The sequence below is a fragment of the Acytostelium subglobosum genome (genome assembly GCF_000787575.1).
Source record: "Acytostelium subglobosum LB1 DNA, scaffold: scaffold3, whole genome shotgun sequence".
In the NCBI taxonomy this organism is placed as follows: Eukaryota; Evosea; class Eumycetozoa; order Acytosteliales; family Acytosteliaceae; genus Acytostelium; species Acytostelium subglobosum.
The window spans coordinates 798,788-818,066 of record NW_012236529.1 but is presented as its reverse complement, the minus strand read 5'-3'; the positions used below and the strand labels follow the sequence as shown (position 1 = coordinate 818,066).

Genomic DNA, 19,279 nt, shown 5'->3' with positions numbered 1-19,279 from the left:
AGATCCAGATGTTTCCAATCAAAACAGACTGTTAACATATGTTAGTACAAGTTAAGGATTGGACATATTATCATAGACATACACACTTCTTCACCAGCTGGATAGGGAGATGGAACACTATATTCTTCAGGCTGAGGAAGATGATTGACATTAAGGAGAGGAGGGTTTCGGTGTCGAAGAGCACATCTTCCTTCAAAGTCAATCCTCAACTTATTCCAGTACAGATAAAACTTATTAATCAGTGCAATGACGAAGAAATATCAATATTTATTATAAACTCACTTAATTACTTGCGCAACACCTTCCGACTACCCTTTGCCATGGCCTTTGGTTTGGATCTCTGTTGTTTGTATCTTTCGATAATGGCCTGGATTGTTTTGTTGCTCCTGAATGACTCGTTGATGTATATGCCCTTTGTGTCCAACGTCGCACCAATATGTACAAGATAGTGCAACATGTGAGTGTCAGACTGATCGATCAACATTGTTGTATATTGACGCAACTTTGACTCTATGATTGGGTCTCGAGTCTTATTGACTAGTTGACTTAAAATGAATTCCAATGTCTCCACATGACCATTCTTGACGGCCAATCCAATGAACTCATCCAAGTGATCTTGTTGGAATCCAACACTGGAATACACTTGATATAATTGATCCAATAACTCTGTGTTTCCATTAATCACCACCTCTCTCTTGTGATAATGTTCATGTGGCATAATTCCATCATGATGTAAATAGCAATATTTGATGAAGTCCAAGTTATTGTGCCTTATGGCATACTCTATCATTGAGTTTAGTGACTTCTCCAACTTGATCTTATCCAATGTACAATGTTTGAGCATGAACTCCAACACCTGAGGATCGCCCAGTGCCCCACTGTATGACCATACATGATCGGCGGTGAAGTCCACCAGGCTATTAGATGACAGCTGCTTGTTGATCTCCTCATTGCCCATCATCACACACATCAGCTGCAACTCCTGGTCCCGTGTGAAGAGATCTGGCCAATATTCCAGGAACAAGTTGATAATGTCCAGGCGTCCTGCAGCTGCTGCAATCCTCGCGTTGAACTGCGCCTGGTGCATAGGCACTGACTTGGGGTATCCCTTCTCCAGTGCCGCCTGAAGTACTGATCGCCCAATAAACTTGCGTGGATACCATGATGGGAATATCTTGTTCTGGTCGGACATGAGGAAGTTCAGCATGTCCACATTGGTGACGACCTGAGTGTCGATGATTGAGGTGATCGTCACGCCATGATTGTTAAAGTATTTGATAACGGACATGGCAGTGTCTGGATTCTTGGACTCGATCCAGTGTGAGTAGAGGTAGCCATCAACATGCTTGTTTGGGGTCGTATGCGTCTCTCCCTTCTCGATGTATCCTATTGCCACTCGAGCCTGGGTCAGTGTGCCATTCTTGGTGATGTTGTTGAATAGTGTGCCATTGTTGAGTTCATTCCAAACGGTATGATTCCAGATATCCATGAGATATGGTATGAGGAAACAATCACCTGTAGACGCATACTCTCGCATGATGTAGTATAAGAATATGTATCCCAACTTCTTGTCCATGGCGGCGATCTCACCAATCTTGATGAACACCATCCTGGCCTCATTGCCAATGTCCACGCGTTGTATATGATCGATCATTCGAGCATCTTCGTCACCCAACAACAATGCGATTGTGTGAGTCGTGTCCATTGACCATTTGAGCAATGCATTGGGATCTCGCTCCGAGCCACGTCCTTGAATGAATCCAAAATCAATCAATCTCTCCAGGTGCTCTAGTTGTTGTCTTGGCGTGACATTCTTCAACTCTTTGTAGTCTACTATGTACCTGTTGTTTGACTTGATCACAATCCTTATCTTGTCGATGTCCTTGGCAAGCAGCTCAGTGATGAGGTCCGGGTCGCCCGTCATCACTATATTTTGGGGATTGGCTCCAATGCACGCATGCGATCTGATCAGTGAACCAAGTACAAAGGACTCTGGAAGCGACTTGAGCATGTACCTGATGGTGTCGGAATTGCGGGTCTTGAACAAGCTGTTGGCCAACTCCATGTGATCGTTCGCCACCAGTCTATCATTGTCAAACTCACCAGTCTCACGCAGGTACATCAACATCTTGAACTGTGACTTGTTGAATGCGTACTTGGTCAAGTTGTAATCTCGTTTGAATGCCATTGGTTGCCTCTGGTTGAGTAGGGTCTTCACGATGTGAATGTTGCCAATGCCCACTGCCTCCTCCAGTGCCGCTGGGTCCCTAAAGTACATTTGATACTTGATGTATACAGCGTCGAATGTGACATCATCTATGTTTGTTCCACACATTGCTGTCATTGTATTTTTTGTGGCGTTGATGAATAGGTTGCGCTTGACACGATCACGAAGTAGACCAAAGTGACCATTCTCAATGATATCAATCACATCAGACCAGTGATGATACTTTGTTCTAAAGTATGTGTAGAATGTACCATGATTTGGATTCCTCAACATCTCCTTGCGATAACATCTTCTTTCAAAACATCTTGTGATTGTCCTAAGCAGTGTCCTATTAGTCAACACCTTAATAATAGTGGACCTCTCCATCCTTGGTTGATTGATTGATTGGCGATAGAGATTGATTGATGGGTTGGGATGGTTCCAGTATGGTTGGTAAAAGTTGATGATTGATTATTGATTGATTGAGACTATGTACATTCTCCATCATTGTTATAACAAAGAATGATCATGATTATGAAGTGATCATGTGGGTGGGTTCCAGATGAACTGGAAACAAGAAAAAACTTGGATGGTGGCAATCACACTCCATGGTCGGCGTAGTGGTCAACAGCTAATGAATGATTGGTATCCCCTAGGGATTGATTGATTTGGTTGCTAGAGAGATAGTTTATTTGTTCAAAGATGATGCAGCTGCTGTGAGGGAGGAGATGACACCCAATTTGTTTAACAAATACAATGCTTATCTGTGGGACTTGGCAGTACGCTCCAAAGCATCCTTCTGCTTGATGGCATAGCTGTTTGGCGAACCCTTGGCGGCGTTGATGAGCTCGTCAGCGAGACACTCAGAGACGGTCTTAATGTTTCTGAAGGCAGAGGAACGGACACCCTGGGTGAGCAGGTAGATAGCGTTGTTGACACGTCTCATTGGAGAGACATCAACAGCCTGTCTTCTGACGGTACCAGCAGAACCGATTCTGGTGGAGTCCTCACGTGGACCAGAGTTGGCGATGGCATCAACCAAAACCTAATTAATCGAATTGAATGATTGATTGAGATGTGAGTGATTGATCGAGATGTGATGTCTTAGCTGTTCATTCATTCATTCATGATGTTGATGTCTCGCTCGTTCGATCGATCCTGTTTGTCTTCCTGTTGTTGTATTATCCATGCTTTGATCGACTGAATGAATGAACGAATGATGATGAGTGTTGTTACATACTTGGATTGGGTTCTTGTCGGTCAAGAGGAAGATGACCTCGAAGGCCTTCTCGATGATGCGGACAGCCATGACCTTCTTACCGGCGTTACGACCGAACATCATCATGGAGTTAGCAAGACGCTCAACGATTGGGCACTGAGCCTTTCTGAAGCGGACCTTGTTGTAACGTCCAGAGGTGTGTGGCAAGAAGGCGGCCTTCTTGACCATCATGTAGTCCTGCAGAGAGATATCAGCGCAGATGACTCCTCTGTATGACCTGTTTTGTTTGAATATGTTTGTTGAATGAGCGATACGTTAGTATCACGTTCATGACCAATTCCTGTATCTTATCTCGCGCACATTCGACGTATCCTCCTCGTCTCCAACATGATCATCCACTCATCCACTCATTCATTCTTCCATCCATCTGTCATGTGTATCGCTGTGTATCCTTAATGTATCATCGATGACCTACCATTTTCCGAACAGCTCGACTTCTCTTTGTTCAGCCATCTTTGTGTGGGTTCTTGTATGGGTAGGATGGATAGACAGACTAAAAGGGCGATCACATCACAAACTGCCAAGTCTTATTCGCCTCGCAGGAGGTGTGTCGCACGAACACTCGACGCCCTCTCCGCACCCAAGTTCGAAAATCAAAACAAAATTAAAAAATAATAGTTTCAATAATCTTTGAATGAACTTCGAAGCGAGCGAGTGAGTGATGGTTGTGAGGGCAAGCAAGGGTTGTTAAGTTTATTGGATTGTACAGGCACATTGGCATCGTCTACTCTTGGAGGCACCTCCTTCCTCGACATCGTCGTTGATGCCTTTGGTATGTCCACTGAGTAGTCCGACGTTGGATGATGAGTTGTGGTAATCATCGTCGTCATCATCGAGTACATTGTGGATCTCAGAGGACACTGGTCTTCCAATTGATCTGTATGAGTTGTGTGGAGATGATGATGATGGCAATGGTTGTTGTTGTGTTGGTGGCATTGATGGTAGTGTTGATTGTGATCCACTAATATTGTTGTTGTTGTATGATTGATTGTTGGACTTGATGATTGGTGCTGCTTGAGCTATAGCGTGTGCCTGTGTGTTTCCATTCAGTCCAAACTTGGCAAAGTACCTGGACTCAGAGTCGGACATCTCATTGGTGTTGATCCTTCGTAGGTTGTTGTTGTTGTAGTTGTTGTTGTATTGTTGCTGTTGCTGTTGCTGTTGTTGTAGTTGATCATCTGCCGAGGGGACCGCTCTCAGTGACTTGATCTTCTTGTTTCGATTGGAGAACAATGAGTCTGATGTTGGTACCTCCTCGCCAACACCTCCACTGCTGACTACAACAGTGTCGGTCTCTTGCACGGGCAACGGAGCACCACTGGCAAGGACTATGGCGCGCAGCCATCGCTCCTTGTCCATATCAGAGTCGGCAGCCACGATGAAGTTCCTGCGAAGACTGGTCATGATGATGAACGCGTGCGCCTTGGCAACGGCCGATGGACTGGCGTCGAGCTTGGCGCCATCGAGTGGCAAGATGCCCGTTGGTGTGATCAGCGGCTGCTTCTCCTCTCCCGAGGCAATCTTGCAATAATACAGTTGATTGTTTGCGATCATAAAGTATCGCTTCTGCCAGCCCTTGTTGACGGCGCCCATCTTGTAGAGCCATCCAGTGATGGTGCAGTCAGCCTGTGCCACCGATGACAACTTGGCTTTGATCTTGTCACCGATCGAGAAGGCGAAGCGACCAGACTCGACAAACAGGGTCTCGGGCAGCATCATCACCTCGGGCAACATGAACGATGTCTTGGCGCCCTGCTTCTTTTGATATATATTGCGCCAGATAATGTCGTCTTGGATCTCCCTTGACGAGGGCACCTTGGGCTTTGTCCTAGAGAGCCTAGTGAGCACAGCGATCCACTGATCAAACTCCTGAGGCTTGTTGCTGTCCACCCTCAGATAGTATTCCCTGTCCTTTGTCTTGATCTGGAACTTCTCCTTTTGATTGGGCTTGGGAGCGCATCCAAAGTCATACAAACAGATCACTCCTTGTGGATTGAATTCCTGGTCAAAGGGTAGGGTAAGTGAATGACCATCACTGGAATGGTTCCAGAATATATACATACGTTGATGTCTTTGTAATAGAACATAAAGATTGACTTTAGCCCGAACCATCGCTTCTTGGCCATTACGTTGATCTGACCATCCTTCATCATGTATCCACTCATGGTGTTGTTCTTCTTGGGCCAGTTGTGATCGATCTCCAATATCTTGTTGGTGTCGACTATTGCTGCCGCGTTGTTCTTGGCACATACATAGCAGATGGCTCGCAACTCGTATAGAACTGGACTATGTGCATTGATCTCTATGGCCTTGGTGAAGGAGGCCGCTGCGGCGACATAGTCACCCTTGGCAAAGTCTGCTGAGCCTTGATCGACCAGCTTGTTGATGTTGTCCACTTCGAACAAGTGGCTAAGCTCCATCTGGGAGTTGTATATCTCCTCGCTGTTGTCCGACTTGGTCTTGGCCTTGTCGATGAATGATTGTGCCTTTTCAAGTTGGCCGGCGATCATTAGGACGCGTGCCGCCTTAAGCAGACCAGTGTAGCCGTGATCATATTGGATGATCTTGGCGGCATTCTCGATGGCCTTGCCATAGTTCTTGAGACCAATGTGGCAGTCGACAATCAATGTGTAGAGTTGGGGATTGGTTGGCATGTTCTCGACCGCCTCTGTCAGCTGCTCCAGCGCGTCCTCGTACTTGTTCTCGACTAGCAACAGCTTGCCATGATAGACACAGTCCCATACATTGCGGTACTTGTACTGCAACTGCAGCTCTATCCTGCCGACGATCTCGTCGTCCGTGTATGACGATGATGATGAGTCGTCTGTGGTGGATGCCACGACCTTCTTGGTGATGTTGATCCACTTGGCCACTGGCTTCTGGCCCCAGAGATGTGCCTCGTCGATCAGGGACATGAGCGATGTGCCGATCAAAAAGTCCTGGCCCTCCGTCTCGGACTTGAGTATGATCTGGAAGCGCATTGTGGCGCAAGGATTGATCACGTTGAATGTGTGCGATTCGTTCCACTTGGGCTCGGTCAAGTTGCCAGACAATGTGGTGCGGAATACAGTGTCATCAGGATGACCACCTTCGAATGCTGCACTGACCATTATACCAACTGTTGGTGTTGTTGGTGTGGCAGATGTAGTAGACTCACTACCACCTGGTGCAGTGAATATAGGTGCCAACTTCTTCACATTACTACTTGAGAATGCCTGTATCTTTTGTATACCCTGTAACAAGCTACCTGCCAATTCCTGTGCCATTGACTTCTCCTGTTTAATAACCAAGTTCTGGGCCTGTAGCACTACAATCGATCAATGACATGTTGTGGAAGATTGTTAGTCTTAACTCGTTCATTCATTCATTCAATCAATTATATGTTTACATACCAGTTACAAAGAGCTTGCCTTGGTAGTCAGCCATTGTATTGTTTGTATGTATGTGATAGAGATAGTATCTGTATAATGTACACGAGTACAGAGTGTAGTGGTCAATCTAAAATGAGACAGGGGTCTTGGAAGTTGGTCCTAAGTATCTCGAGATACCCCACAAGGTGCATGAAAGAATCAACCTTTTGCTGCAAATGTGTGGTATGATGTCGACAACAACAAAGTTAGAAATGATTGTCTTGGCTTCGCAAGTCCAAGTCAGCGGACCACTATTCAATCAATACCCGATACAGATAGAGATACAGATAGAGATATATTTATATGTATAGCAGATGATAGAACATCAACATCATCAGTTAAATATAATTAATAACCTAATACCACATCATTATCAAATTGATAACGATACGCCACTTGACGATCAAACAAAGTCAACGTTGTTGTGTAGTCTTGAGGATAGTTTGATCAAACTACAACAACAACAATATGATGAAGTTGATGATGTTGATGAGAGTGATGCACAACATAAACATGTTTCATTGGACTTGACATTACTTGAAACAGTAATTAGAAGAACGAATAATGAGGATGTAGCCACAATCATTGATCACATCTATAGTGTCCTCATCAGTTTGATCAATGACCAATCATTATCAAAAGATAACATCCTAATACATATACTAAAGGCTGTATATCTCTTTATTACATTGAGATGTATGTATTCATACTCATTCATTCAATCAATCATACTGGAACTATCCCACTCACTCACTCAATCACTAAATCAATCAATCAAATGATAGATGATCATTATGTTACATTCACATCACTTGGAATACATTCATTGATGAACAAGTTAGTCATGGCAAATCAATGGAGTGAGACGGTGAAGGGTACAGGTCATTCGATATTGGACCAGATGCAGTTATACAAACGAAACACAAAGGTCCATCAGGAGAAGAGTGTAGTCTTTGACAAACTGAATGGTAGTGGATCACGCGTGATAAAGATCAGTCAACTCTGTTATGGTGATGCTGGATTGGGCTGGAAGATATGGGACTCGTCATTGGCATTGGCCGAGATCATCATTGCCAATGCATCGCGACTGAGCAACACCAATGTACTCGAGCTGGGCAGCGGATGCGGACTGACCGGGCTCGTTGCCAGTCTCTACTGTCGCAAGATACTGATGACGGACTATGTGGACAATGTTCTGGAAAACATTGGACTCAATGTTCAACGATTCCAACAGGAGCAGAGGGATCTGGGCCACATCGATGTGTGCAAGTTGGACTGGAGCGATGACGATCACCAGCTGGGCGAGTTTGATTGGATCATTGGATCGGACCTTATATACACACAGAGCGCAGCCAATCGCCTTCCATCAATCATTCATCGACACCTACATGTAGGTGGTACGGCAATACTAGTGTTACCAGCTTGTCGCGAGGGTATTGCATTGTTTGAAGAGAATGTCAAAGGAGGACATGACTTGGAGATTGTACACAAACAACTAATTGATAATCAAGGCGATGATGGTACACTACTATGCTACATCATTGTTAGGCTGCGGTAGTACAATTACATCAAGAACAAGTACTAAAGTAAAGTAACGTATGGTACCACTCACTCTGGGTCAATCAATCATTCAGGGTTATCATTACCATCTTTAGACCAAACTACTTGATTTGGTAATGATTACCAAACTTGGAATTTAGTGTGATTGATGAGAGTCAGTATACTTGGAGTGTCACTACTCCAATTATTAGATAACTTCTTGTTTATTTGTTGTTAGACCAAATGGACTTTATTCAAAGAGGGACCCGGAAACACTTCAAATCGTACTTCACTTTTTGAGGAGTTATGAAAGTTTTTGCGAATTTGGGTGGATGAACATCACATAGTGATCATCAATCAATTAAATTGATCATTCACACTCACAATTTATCAAATACATTACAAACATACATATAATATTCGTACAAACATATATATATTTATACATATTTATATTACATTACATAAAGAAAGAAAACAAAGAATGAATAGAGCAAACCTTATGAATATGCTCACTAGAGATGGAATGGGAATGGAGAAGGTTACAGATGCCACCCATCTACCAGATACAGCAGAGACAATTCAGATATCATCATTGGCATTGCTAAAGATGTTACAGCATGGTATGTGATTGACATGTGAATGTATGTTTGATCAATCACTAACAATGTTCACAAACATCATCGTCAACAATCAATATATAGCTAGAGCAGGTGTACCACTGGAGGTTATGGGTTTGATGCTTGGTGAATTCGTTGATGAGTATACTATTAGAGTTATTGATGTGTTTGCTATGCCACAGAGCGGTACTAGTGTCAGTGTAGAGGCCATCGACCCAGTGTTCCAAACAAAGATGCTCGATATGCTCAAGCAAACAGGTAGAAACGAGATTGTTATTGGATGGTATCACAGTCATCCAGGCTTTGGCTGTTGGTTGTCGGCCGTCGACGTCAACACTCAACAGAGCTTTGAGCAGCTGCAGTCGAGAGCCGTGGCCTTGGTCGTCGACCCACTGCAGTCTGTCAGAGGAAAGGTCGTCGTCGATGCCTTTAGAACCATAAAGACGTCGCCAGCTGTCGAGCCCAGACAGATCACATCCAACATTGGTCATCTGCAGGATGCCTCCATCCAGGCCCTGATCCACGGACTCAACCGTGGCTACTACTCAATCGCCATCAGCTACAGCAAGAACGAGCTGGAGGAGAAGATGTTGCTGAACCTTCACAAGAAGAAGTGGACCGATGGTCTTAACCTCGAGAAGTTTGATGTCCACAACCAGAACAACGAGAAGAAGCTCAATGTATGTATCCTTGGTGTTTGAACTTGGTACGAGTCCATACTGATCTTGTACTACCACAATAGGACCTGTTGGAGTTGACCAAGTCATACCACAAAGCGCTGCAAGAGGAGGACAAGATCGATCCAGAGAAGAAGGATATCCACACTGTGGGCAAGCTTGATGCCAAGAAGCATCTTGTTTCCGATGTACATTCTTTGATGGCTCACAACGTCGTCAGAGTGTTGACCGTCATGCTGGACACTACTACATTCTAAATCATCTCAACTCAACATAATACCTTAGTCATTATCATCATCATCATCAGTCACTGTCACAGCCACAACCAATCAGTCTAACAATCTTACAACCAAACAAACAAACGATCGCGTTTTATCAAACAAACAAACTAAGCAAGCAGCAGCAGGTCAATCAATCGCTTGTGTATGTGGCAGCAGCAGCGACCAAACCCTGGATGTAGATATATAAAATAAACATGTACTGCGAGACAACCAAAACTAACAAACTGTAAACAGTATTATAGTAGCCACTAATTGAGTTGTTGGTTGGGACTTGGTGAATGATGGTTCATTGAATGAAATGACGATTTAGAGAAGCATCAAGACATCAACATGATCTTCATCATCGTCATCATTCCTAACAACAATGAAATATAAAGTAGGGAAATTAATTAAGTTTGGACATGTCCATCACCAACCCATCTCGTTTTAGAAGCAAAAGGGAATCGGAGATCAACAACAATGCAAAGTTGAATTGTTGGTGGGGTGGTGTTGGGGTAATGTATGGTCAATCAATCAAAACGACTTGTCCACCCCATCATTCTTTACCACATTATTCACTGCAACATACACACACATATACACACATACATACATATATATATTCAGATACATATACAGATACACATTTATATCAACAACTTTGTTTGGTAGTGTTGCTGTTGTTGAGGATCGGAACACAAATTCAAACCACAGCAGCGCATCGCTGCTCAGTCACTCACTCACCTCACTTTACCTCATATCACTTTCATTGATCACTTGATTGTCCTGTTAACTTAAGAAGAAGAGACAACCTACCCTTCATTCGATTGTACAATCAATCAAATATTATAACAGTTCGAGAAACAGAGATAGAGACAAGAGAGATTATTAAGATGAATGAAGTAGTGGAACCTACTACTACTACATTGATCAATGTAGTATCATCGTCACCATCATCAACTGCTTCATCTTCAACTTTAACATCAACATCATTAGCAGTATCACAACAACGACAACTGGAACAGCAACAACTACAACAACAACAACAACAACAAGTTGGCTCAACTACATCAGGTGATCATTCACCAAACATACATGCAGGCGGCACAGCCTCACGCGTGACCACTATCTACGTCGAGGAGATACAGGGACGCAACATCAATGAGAAGGACGTGTTTGTAAAGTTCAAGGTTGATGGCAAGAAGTTCAAGACAAAGACACAGAAGAAGACGGCCAACCCGCTGTGGAATGAGAAGTTCACTGTCACGACCACGTCGAGGATCGATGACATTGAGTTCACCGTGCACAGTCAGAACATCCTGGGCAACAACGTTGATATTGGAAGCGTCAAGTATGTCCTGCAGGTGTCCAACAAGCCCATAGTCAATGGCGCATCGACCATCACCACAGCCACCAGCTCAAACAAGTTGGCTCCGCCAACTCCCACTTCGGCGACAGCGACCACTGCCGCGGCAGGCAACTCCTCCGACACTTCTTCAGAGAGCAGTGCAACTGGTTCACTCATAGACAGCTACACAATCGATCAGTGGATGCCGATGGAAAAGACAACGTCCGAACTCAAGGTGCTCATGGTCATAAGGATACGCGACATTGTCCTGCTCAATGATACAGACACAAGCAGCTCGGCATCCACCGAGGACGGCGTCGTCACCCCAGCGACCCACGGCCCCGCACACAGTCTGTCGAGACAGCGAACGATTGGGGGCGATAGCAAGGAGCACAAGGACATGTCATCATTCATTGGCAAGGGTGGCAGCCAGATCAAGAAGCTCACCAAGCGCATTACTGCAAAGATGGAGAAGGGCTCAGGGGGTGGCTCATCCCTCAGCCTCGAAGCCAAGAAGAAGGATGAGCGAATGGCAATCATCGAGGAGCAGTTGGCAAAAGAGCGCACCAAGGAACTGGAGAAGGAGGCGATCGAGCGAGAAAAGGAACGTGCACGCGAGAAGCTGAGGCAGCGCGAGGAGGAAGAGCAGCAGCGACAGCGCGACAAGGAGCGACAGGAGGAGCGACGTAAGGCCAAGGAGGCCAAACAGAAGAAAGAGAAGGAGACCAGATTCCAGCCAACGCGACCTATTGACTTCTTCTTTGTCGTTGGCTGCTCGACCAAGTTGGAGCCGATCGACAATCGATACGAGACTGTTTCGCGCCAAGTCGACCCCCTGGAGATGGCCTATAAGGGTGAGCTGCTGGATTTCTACCCGCCACGCGACGAGGAGATACTTCCCAATCACATATGGATGTACTGCTTCCCCAAGGGAGCAACACTCACCAAGGAGGAGCAGGCGCCCTCCTTCTTCCCATTTGTCCTCACCAATGAGACTGGCGTGCGCTTCTATGGCTCATGTCTCACCTTTTATGAACTGGCCAGCGATGATATGGTATCAGAGGTGAAAAAGAGACGTGGATCAAGCAACACTGTCGATGTACAGCAGCAGGTGGATGGTGGCAGTGCGCAGACACCCACCATGCGACCATCAGGTGGCAGTGCATCCACAGCAAGTCCACTCTCACTAAGTCAATCAGGTTATCATCATCCGAGCACAGTATACGCACCAAAGTGCATATGCATCCTGTCACATTATCCATTCTATGGCTACTTCCGAGTGTGTCTGAATGACATCTATCAAAAGGTGTTCTTCTCACCGGCCGCCTCCACATCATTATCATCCAACTCCAATGCATTGCCAATCGAGAGAACAATCTACAACATTGTCCAAGAGGTAGCATTGCCAGTGCAAGGTGTCAACAGCGTAGTGCACACAGTCAACAACACAACCATTACACTCAGAAGACCACCAGACTGTCTTTTACCCATGTCCGAAGTAAGTTCATTGGATTGATCATTTGTCCACGACCAATCACTTACTAATGCCCAATCAATCAATCAAATTAGCTTCCATACTCTCTACTCTTTAAATGTTTGGATATCAAGAGTGTAATACTCTTGTTTAAATGTATATTGCTCGAACAGAAGATCGTAATCATCAGCGATCACTACTCCCTGCTGACCCTTATCGCCGAGATTGTCTCATCCCTCCTGCATCCATTCTCTTGGGTATGTATATCCACACTCGCCAGTCAATGGCGGACCAACCACTGACCTGTCTCCCCTCTAGCCACATGTCTATGTACCAATATTGCCAGAGTTGTTGCTAGAGTACATCTATTCACCCTTCCCATTCATTATGGGAGTACACAAATCATACAGCCATAGCATCATGACTGAGGAGAACTTGCTTAACGAGATTGTCGTCGTGGACTTGGACAACAATCACATCATGATACCTCAGTCACAGACCACGCTGAATCAGGCTAGCATGCCTGAGCGCGAGACCACACAGCTGATCAATCAACTAAGACGCGTGTTGCAGTACGAACTGTTGGCGTCCGACTTGCCCAACTTCAACCTCAACTCCATGTCACCAATGCCCGCTCCTCCCAATACCAGTTCAGCGTCGACAAACACAGGTCTAAGGTCGACCCAACAACAGCAACAGCAACAACAACAGGGTGGTCGACCACACTTCCACTCAGCGCCTGCACCTCCATCATCTGCATCGATCGACGACCACATCCGCCTCTCATTCCTTCAATTCTTTTGCTCGATAATGTGCGACTACCGACGCCATCTCAAGTACTTGCGCGTCTTCCCCAAGCCAATCACTCTGTTCAATCGCGCAGAGTTTATCAAGTCAAGGACATGGCCCTCATCGCAGGATAATGGCACATTCTACACGGCTCTGGTTGACTCACAAGCCTTCAGCTTCTTCCTGGACCAGCACAACTGGCCCAAGACCAACTTGTTCGACTACCTGATCGAGACGCAAAAGTATAAGCGTCCAGTCGAAGAGTTGTGCGCACAGTACTACACGACCGTGCACCAGGGTCTGGGTGTGTTGGAGCAGTCAAAGTATACGACGGTTCATGCACCAGCTCCTTCAGCTCTTCGTAGGAATAGCTCCAGTGCTAGTGGCAGTGGAAGCAGCAGCAGTAGCAACAACAACACATCAGCCGGCAAGGAGTGCATCAGATTCCCTCAACTTAAGCAGGATGCGATGGCAACTCCACAGGCGAGCGTCAACAAGCCAGCCAGCGTGGCCATCCAGGCCAAGGAAGTGCCTGTCTCTATGGAGATCTACAGCAACTCAATCTCGATTGGCGACAGTGTACTCTCGCTTCAACAAGACGGCCTACCATCAAAGATCATTGAAGAGCAGTACAAATCATTTGTGGCCATCATCGAACAACTGATCGACAGACTGGGCAGCGACGCCCCGCCAGAATCCTCTGACATCCAACAAGTGCTAGAGTTGCTCAAGTTTGACTCGGGCAGACAGCTCTTTGGCCGCTTGCTCATGAAGCATCAGAAGAACTCGGCGGGCGAGAACGTGCCCATCAAGGCGCGTCTGAGCGACGCTCTGTTCTACTGTCTTGGCGACCTGCTCAAGGCGGCTCTGCGAGAAGCCAACACTCACTCGGACTTTGCCTCGACGCGCATGTACCTCGAGGCGTCATTCGTCTACCATCGTCTAGCCAATGGCTCGAACGAGCATGTGAGCGAGCGACTCAGGAACCAGGACATCTGGCAGAACTACAACTTCTGGGAGCAGTTCTTCTACGACACACTCGAGCATCGCTGTCGCATGCTCTACGGTAACATCATACGCGAGATGATAAAGTGGGGCTCATACACGACAGACAAGCAGGACAAGCTCAAGCAGGAGGAGAAGGACATGGAGTTCTCACTGCTGAGCAAGATGGTGTACTACATGATCAATCTGGGCTCGCAGCCCGATCTCGTGCGTCGCTTTGTCAACAAGATGTGCTCCCGAGTCAGCTTTGACGCGGACCGCACCGACACGATGATGCAGGTAGTGTCCAACATCACGAGGGCACGCGATATTCAGGACATGGATCAGATCGACGCTAACAAGGCCACTACCGTCGCAGCAGATGCCAGCAGCAGACACATCCAGAAGGAGATGTCCAAGTCGACCAAGGCCAAGGACATCTATTTGCCCGTAGGACTGAGGCACGTGTCCACAAATGAGGGCATTGAGTTGTTGACTCATCTCATCGATGAGAAGTCCAGCAACATAGTGGCGCAGCGCAACAACAATGCCAAGATCATGAATTTGCGAAGTGCATGGGCTGAGACTCGATCAAAGACTAGTGCCAAGTTGGACTACCGCGACATCTCAGAGAACAGAGGCGACTACATCATGAAGACATTCACTGGACACAAGGAGGGCGTGCTCTGTCTGGCATTGGTGGCGCACGGCCACAAAGAAACCAACGCGCTGATCACAGGCAGTGCAGACTCTACACTCAAGGTGTGGGATATGACTTCGACTCGTTGTCTTGGCACGCTGGAGGGACATGGCGGATGGGTCAACTCGATCGAGGTTGGCGCCGACTCCAAGGTGTTTAGCAGCTCGTACGACAAGACCATCAAGCTGTGGGACTTGAGCAAGTGCGCCAAGATCAAGTCTTTCAGAGGCCACAAGGGCTCGATCAGTTGTCTACGCATCTTTGACTCTCATCAGATAATCTCTGGCTCGTACGACAACACGATTGGTGTGTGGGACGACCGCGCTTCAAAGCCGTCGGCCACACTGGTCGGCCATCAGCAGCCCATCATGACATTGGTGTGTGATGGCTACAAGGTCATCTCAGGAAGCAGGGACACAAACATCCGTATATGGGACATCCGCACGATGAGCACACTCAAGATACTCTCAGGTCACAGCGATTGGATCAAGTGCATGGAGCACGACATGGACACACTGCTCACTGGCTCATGCGATGGCAAAGTTAAGGTGTGGTCGGTTGAGAGTGGCGAATGTCTGAGGACGCTTCAAGGCCACTCAGGCAGCATCAACTCACTGTTACTTCATCGTGGCGACGAGGATGACAACAATCAACGAAAGTTCATTACGGCCTCTGCCGACTCTACGCTACAAGTATGGGATTCAAACTATGCTGAGAGCTACCACACGCTGTCTGGACACACTGATGAGGTGATGGGTGTCAAGAGCTTCATCAACAGTCTGGTTGTATCAGGATCATACGATGGCACTGTCAAACTATGGGATGTCAACACTGGAAGAGCACATCGTACCATCCACAATCACACCAACAGGATCTCCTCACTTGAGACCAACGAATCTACAATCATCACTGGCAGTTGGGACAAGACAGCCAAAGCATGTGTCTTTGGATTGGACTTTAGGACTTAATCCAATGTTATCCATAACACCAATAAACAATGTATATTAATAATATTAATAATATGGATTGATGTCCAGGTATACTTGTCCATGTTAATCAAAGTTTGAGATTGAGTTGGAACTTTGAAAATCATCAATTTTTAATTTAAATTCAAATTTCAAGTTCATTCAATCTTAAGCTCACGAGAGAGACACACTTGTCTCCCAACCAACCATTCAGTCCATTCCATTCCCATCCATTGCAGCAGCAGTAACGTCAAGATAGAATAACATCAAGTTAAAGGGATCTAGAATATATCTATACCCCCCCGTGCGATGTGGTATTCAAACGATGATGACGATATTGAACTGTTAGAATCAATAGAGAGAGAAGAGACATCATTGATCAAGAAGAAAGCATTCTACAACTCACATCAACAACAGTTAATGAGTTTGACTCGTAGTAGCAATACATCACCAGTTCTACAACAATCAACATCACCAACAACAACGACTACTACATCATCGTCATCTACAACAACAACAACAAGCAACAACATAGTCAACAACGACAACAACGACAATAACAATAATAATAATAATAGTGTACAAATGTCATCATCAGAAGATAGTAATGCATTGAATATGTCAGGTATAATCAATCAAGAGGACCCTGATGATATTAGGATATCAGTTGATACTCCTCAAATGGGCTCAACAATGATCAACCCAATGGCTTCATTGTCACCGACGACTTCACCATCGCAGTCACCTGTACCCAACAACATGGCAACGTCCAGCGATTCGATGTTTGTGATTGAGGACGACTCGTCGATGCCCCCAACCAGGATCAACCTCAAGATGCCTCACTTTGTCACCACCTCTGTCGACTCGGTGGCCACCATTCAGAAGCCTACGCCCGTGGCGGTACAACCTACATCATCATCATCGACCGCGTCTGTCGTCGAACCGACGCTTGAGGAGCGACTGAGAGAGACGTCCATCGATGTTGCCTTGGAGGACGCAACACATGGCAACCCGCTCAGACAGACTTCGACCCCTCTATCCAACGATGTCATCAGTGTAGACAATAGCAGCAACAGTAGTAGCATGCCATCAGGGCCGGGGACAGTCGATGTTGCCAGTGGGCTGGCAAAGACGACAGACGACGCCGCCACTCAGAAGCCGTCGACGACCTCACCACACGAGCACAACCTCTTCCTGGGCAAGGTGATATTCTCTGACTTTCTCAAGAGACATACATGCTACGATGTCATACCGATCAGTGGCAAGGTCGTAGTGTTGGACACGAAGCTCGTGGTCAAGTCGGCATTCTACGCGCTGGAGGAGAATGGCATCAAGTCTGCGCCACTCTGGAGTAGTCAACTTCAAGAGTTCACTGGAATGATCACAGTATCTGACTTTATCGACATCCTACTATTCTATTATCACAAACCTAAATCAGACAACATCTTCCAGGACATGGGTATCCATCGAATAGAGACGTTCTGGAGAGGTATGTTCATCATGGATCGATCAGTCACATGAGTGAGTGAGCGCACTCACTAACACGTGATCAACTCAATACATTCAGAGATTAACGTGGAGAGACCAAAGACATTGATATACACTGAGCCCGAGACCAATCTATACGAGTCCGCGACATTGCTTCTCAAGTATAAGATACATAGACTGCCTGTTGTGGACAAGAAGGAGACGAACTCTATACTTCACATCCTGACACATTCCAGGATATTGGCATTTATGATGAAGAGTGTATGTATAGTCGATGATTGATCGCGACCATGATTGACTAACTAACAATACTTTGGTAATGATGTAGCTGCCGGATCTTCCAACATATTTGTTGTCATGTACATTAGGATCACTGGGAATTGGAACGTTTGAAAAGGTTGTTACAGTGCATACTGAGACACCTTTGATCAAGGTGTTGGAGCTACTGGCCGAGAAGAAGATCTCTGCCGTTCCCATCATAGACGACAATGGCAAGGTCATTGATGTATACTCAAAGAGTGATGTAACCGTATGTTATTGATCAATCAATCAATCACAAGCAAGCAAGCTTCAAAGACCCTAACTTACCTTCTCGCATGTTCTCTAGCTGATGGCCAAACAAGGTAACCTGTCACCTTCAGATTTGGACAAGCCTGTCCATCAAGTGTTGACCACTTTCTCAAAGGTAACATATGACGTCGTCTGACGGATAGGGGCAAGGGTAGGCCACACAACTAACAATGGATCAATCAATCGAACATTCAATCAATAGCTGTGGCAGAGAGCGGAACAAATCCATACATGTACAAAGAACGATAAGCTGGGCGATGTGATTGAGAAGAGTATTAAGAAGAGAGTGCATCGATTGGTCTGCGTGGACGCCGCCAAGAAGGTGGAGGGCATTCTATCATTGAGTGACATTCTCAACTTTTTGTTGAATGTATCCTAAATGGCCAAGCCAAGACATGCAAAGGAAACACCATCATATAATTGCCAAGTTGTTTCCCATCAATCTCTCTCCCATCACAATAAATGATTGATTGACTGATTGACTAATTGATTGGTCGACGAAGAGTCGTCTCTTTTTTGGACTGAGTCCACATTGTTCGCAACTTCATTCACTCAACTACAACATAGTCTAATAATGTCCAACAATGACAACATGTTATTGAATATAATAACACAACAACTTTGGATGAAGTACTAAACAATGCCAACATCAACTTCGCTTTGCTACAGTCATACCTTGGATTCAATGCACATCGACTCATACCCAAGATCAACTTCAAGACTCTGTTCTTGGCTATCGATACTGCCGACCACTTCTCGTACGAACATTGTTGCAGCATGTAGGCGCGATGGACCTAAGCGACAACATATTTGCCCTCAACTTCTCATCTGGTCAACGACCAGGTGTGCACATTGATATGCTCAAGCTACTCAATCAAGAATACAACAACATCTATAGCAATCACGATCTATTATGGAAATGTCTACAACACTCAATCCAGAACGATAATGATCACTTTGACAGTGTACA

General features: G+C 45.7%; 7 protein-coding genes across 7 annotated transcripts; 4 read left to right on the top strand and 3 right to left on the bottom strand.

Annotated features, from left to right (window-relative positions):
• Window positions 1-286: 286 nt before the first annotated feature.
• SAMD00019534_018120 (hypothetical protein) lies at window positions 287-2,500 on the bottom strand (the record flags this gene model as incomplete). Its single annotated transcript, XM_012902403.1, has 2 exons — window positions 287-632; window positions 783-2,500. The coding sequence occupies 2 exons, from the start codon at window positions 2,498-2,500 to the stop codon at window positions 287-289; spliced, it is 2,064 nt and encodes a 687-aa protein (XP_012757857.1).
• A 469-nt stretch (window positions 2,501-2,969) lies between these two features.
• Window positions 2,970-3,938, bottom strand: SAMD00019534_018110 (hypothetical protein; the record flags this gene model as incomplete). Its single annotated transcript, XM_012902402.1, has 3 exons — window positions 2,970-3,251; window positions 3,447-3,702; window positions 3,901-3,938. Coding segments are annotated over 3 exons (576 nt in total), but the record flags the coding sequence as incomplete, so codon positions are not given.
• Window positions 3,939-4,178: 240 nt separating this feature from the next.
• On the bottom strand, window positions 4,179-6,911 carry SAMD00019534_018100 (hypothetical protein; the record flags this gene model as incomplete). Its single annotated transcript, XM_012902401.1, has 3 exons — window positions 4,179-5,486; window positions 5,549-6,792; window positions 6,878-6,911. The coding sequence occupies 3 exons, from the start codon at window positions 6,909-6,911 to the stop codon at window positions 4,179-4,181; spliced, it is 2,586 nt and encodes an 861-aa protein (XP_012757855.1).
• A 298-nt stretch (window positions 6,912-7,209) lies between these two features.
• SAMD00019534_018090 (hypothetical protein) lies at window positions 7,210-8,450 on the top strand (the record flags this gene model as incomplete). Its single annotated transcript, XM_012902400.1, has 2 exons — window positions 7,210-7,591; window positions 7,681-8,450. Coding segments are annotated over 2 exons (1,152 nt in total), but the record flags the coding sequence as incomplete, so codon positions are not given.
• Window positions 8,451-8,918: 468 nt separating this feature from the next.
• SAMD00019534_018080 (hypothetical protein) lies at window positions 8,919-9,985 on the top strand (the record flags this gene model as incomplete). The annotated part of the gene is made up of 3 exons (XM_012902399.1): window positions 8,919-9,057; window positions 9,139-9,734; window positions 9,797-9,985. Coding segments are annotated over 3 exons (924 nt in total), but the record flags the coding sequence as incomplete, so codon positions are not given.
• Window positions 9,986-10,884: 899 nt separating this feature from the next.
• SAMD00019534_018070 (hypothetical protein) lies at window positions 10,885-16,254 on the top strand (the record flags this gene model as incomplete). The annotated part of the gene is made up of 3 exons (XM_012902398.1): window positions 10,885-12,837; window positions 12,909-13,070; window positions 13,132-16,254. The coding sequence occupies 3 exons, from the start codon at window positions 10,885-10,887 to the stop codon at window positions 16,252-16,254; spliced, it is 5,238 nt and encodes a 1,745-aa protein (XP_012757852.1).
• Window positions 16,255-16,836: 582 nt separating this feature from the next.
• Window positions 16,837-18,688, top strand: SAMD00019534_018060 (hypothetical protein; the record flags this gene model as incomplete). Its single annotated transcript, XM_012902397.1, has 5 exons — window positions 16,837-17,740; window positions 17,819-18,000; window positions 18,068-18,268; window positions 18,347-18,424; window positions 18,512-18,688. 5 exons carry the CDS (start codon window positions 16,837-16,839, stop codon window positions 18,686-18,688), a joined length of 1,542 nt encoding a protein of 513 aa, XP_012757851.1.
• Between the last annotated feature and the right edge of the window lie 591 nt (window positions 18,689-19,279).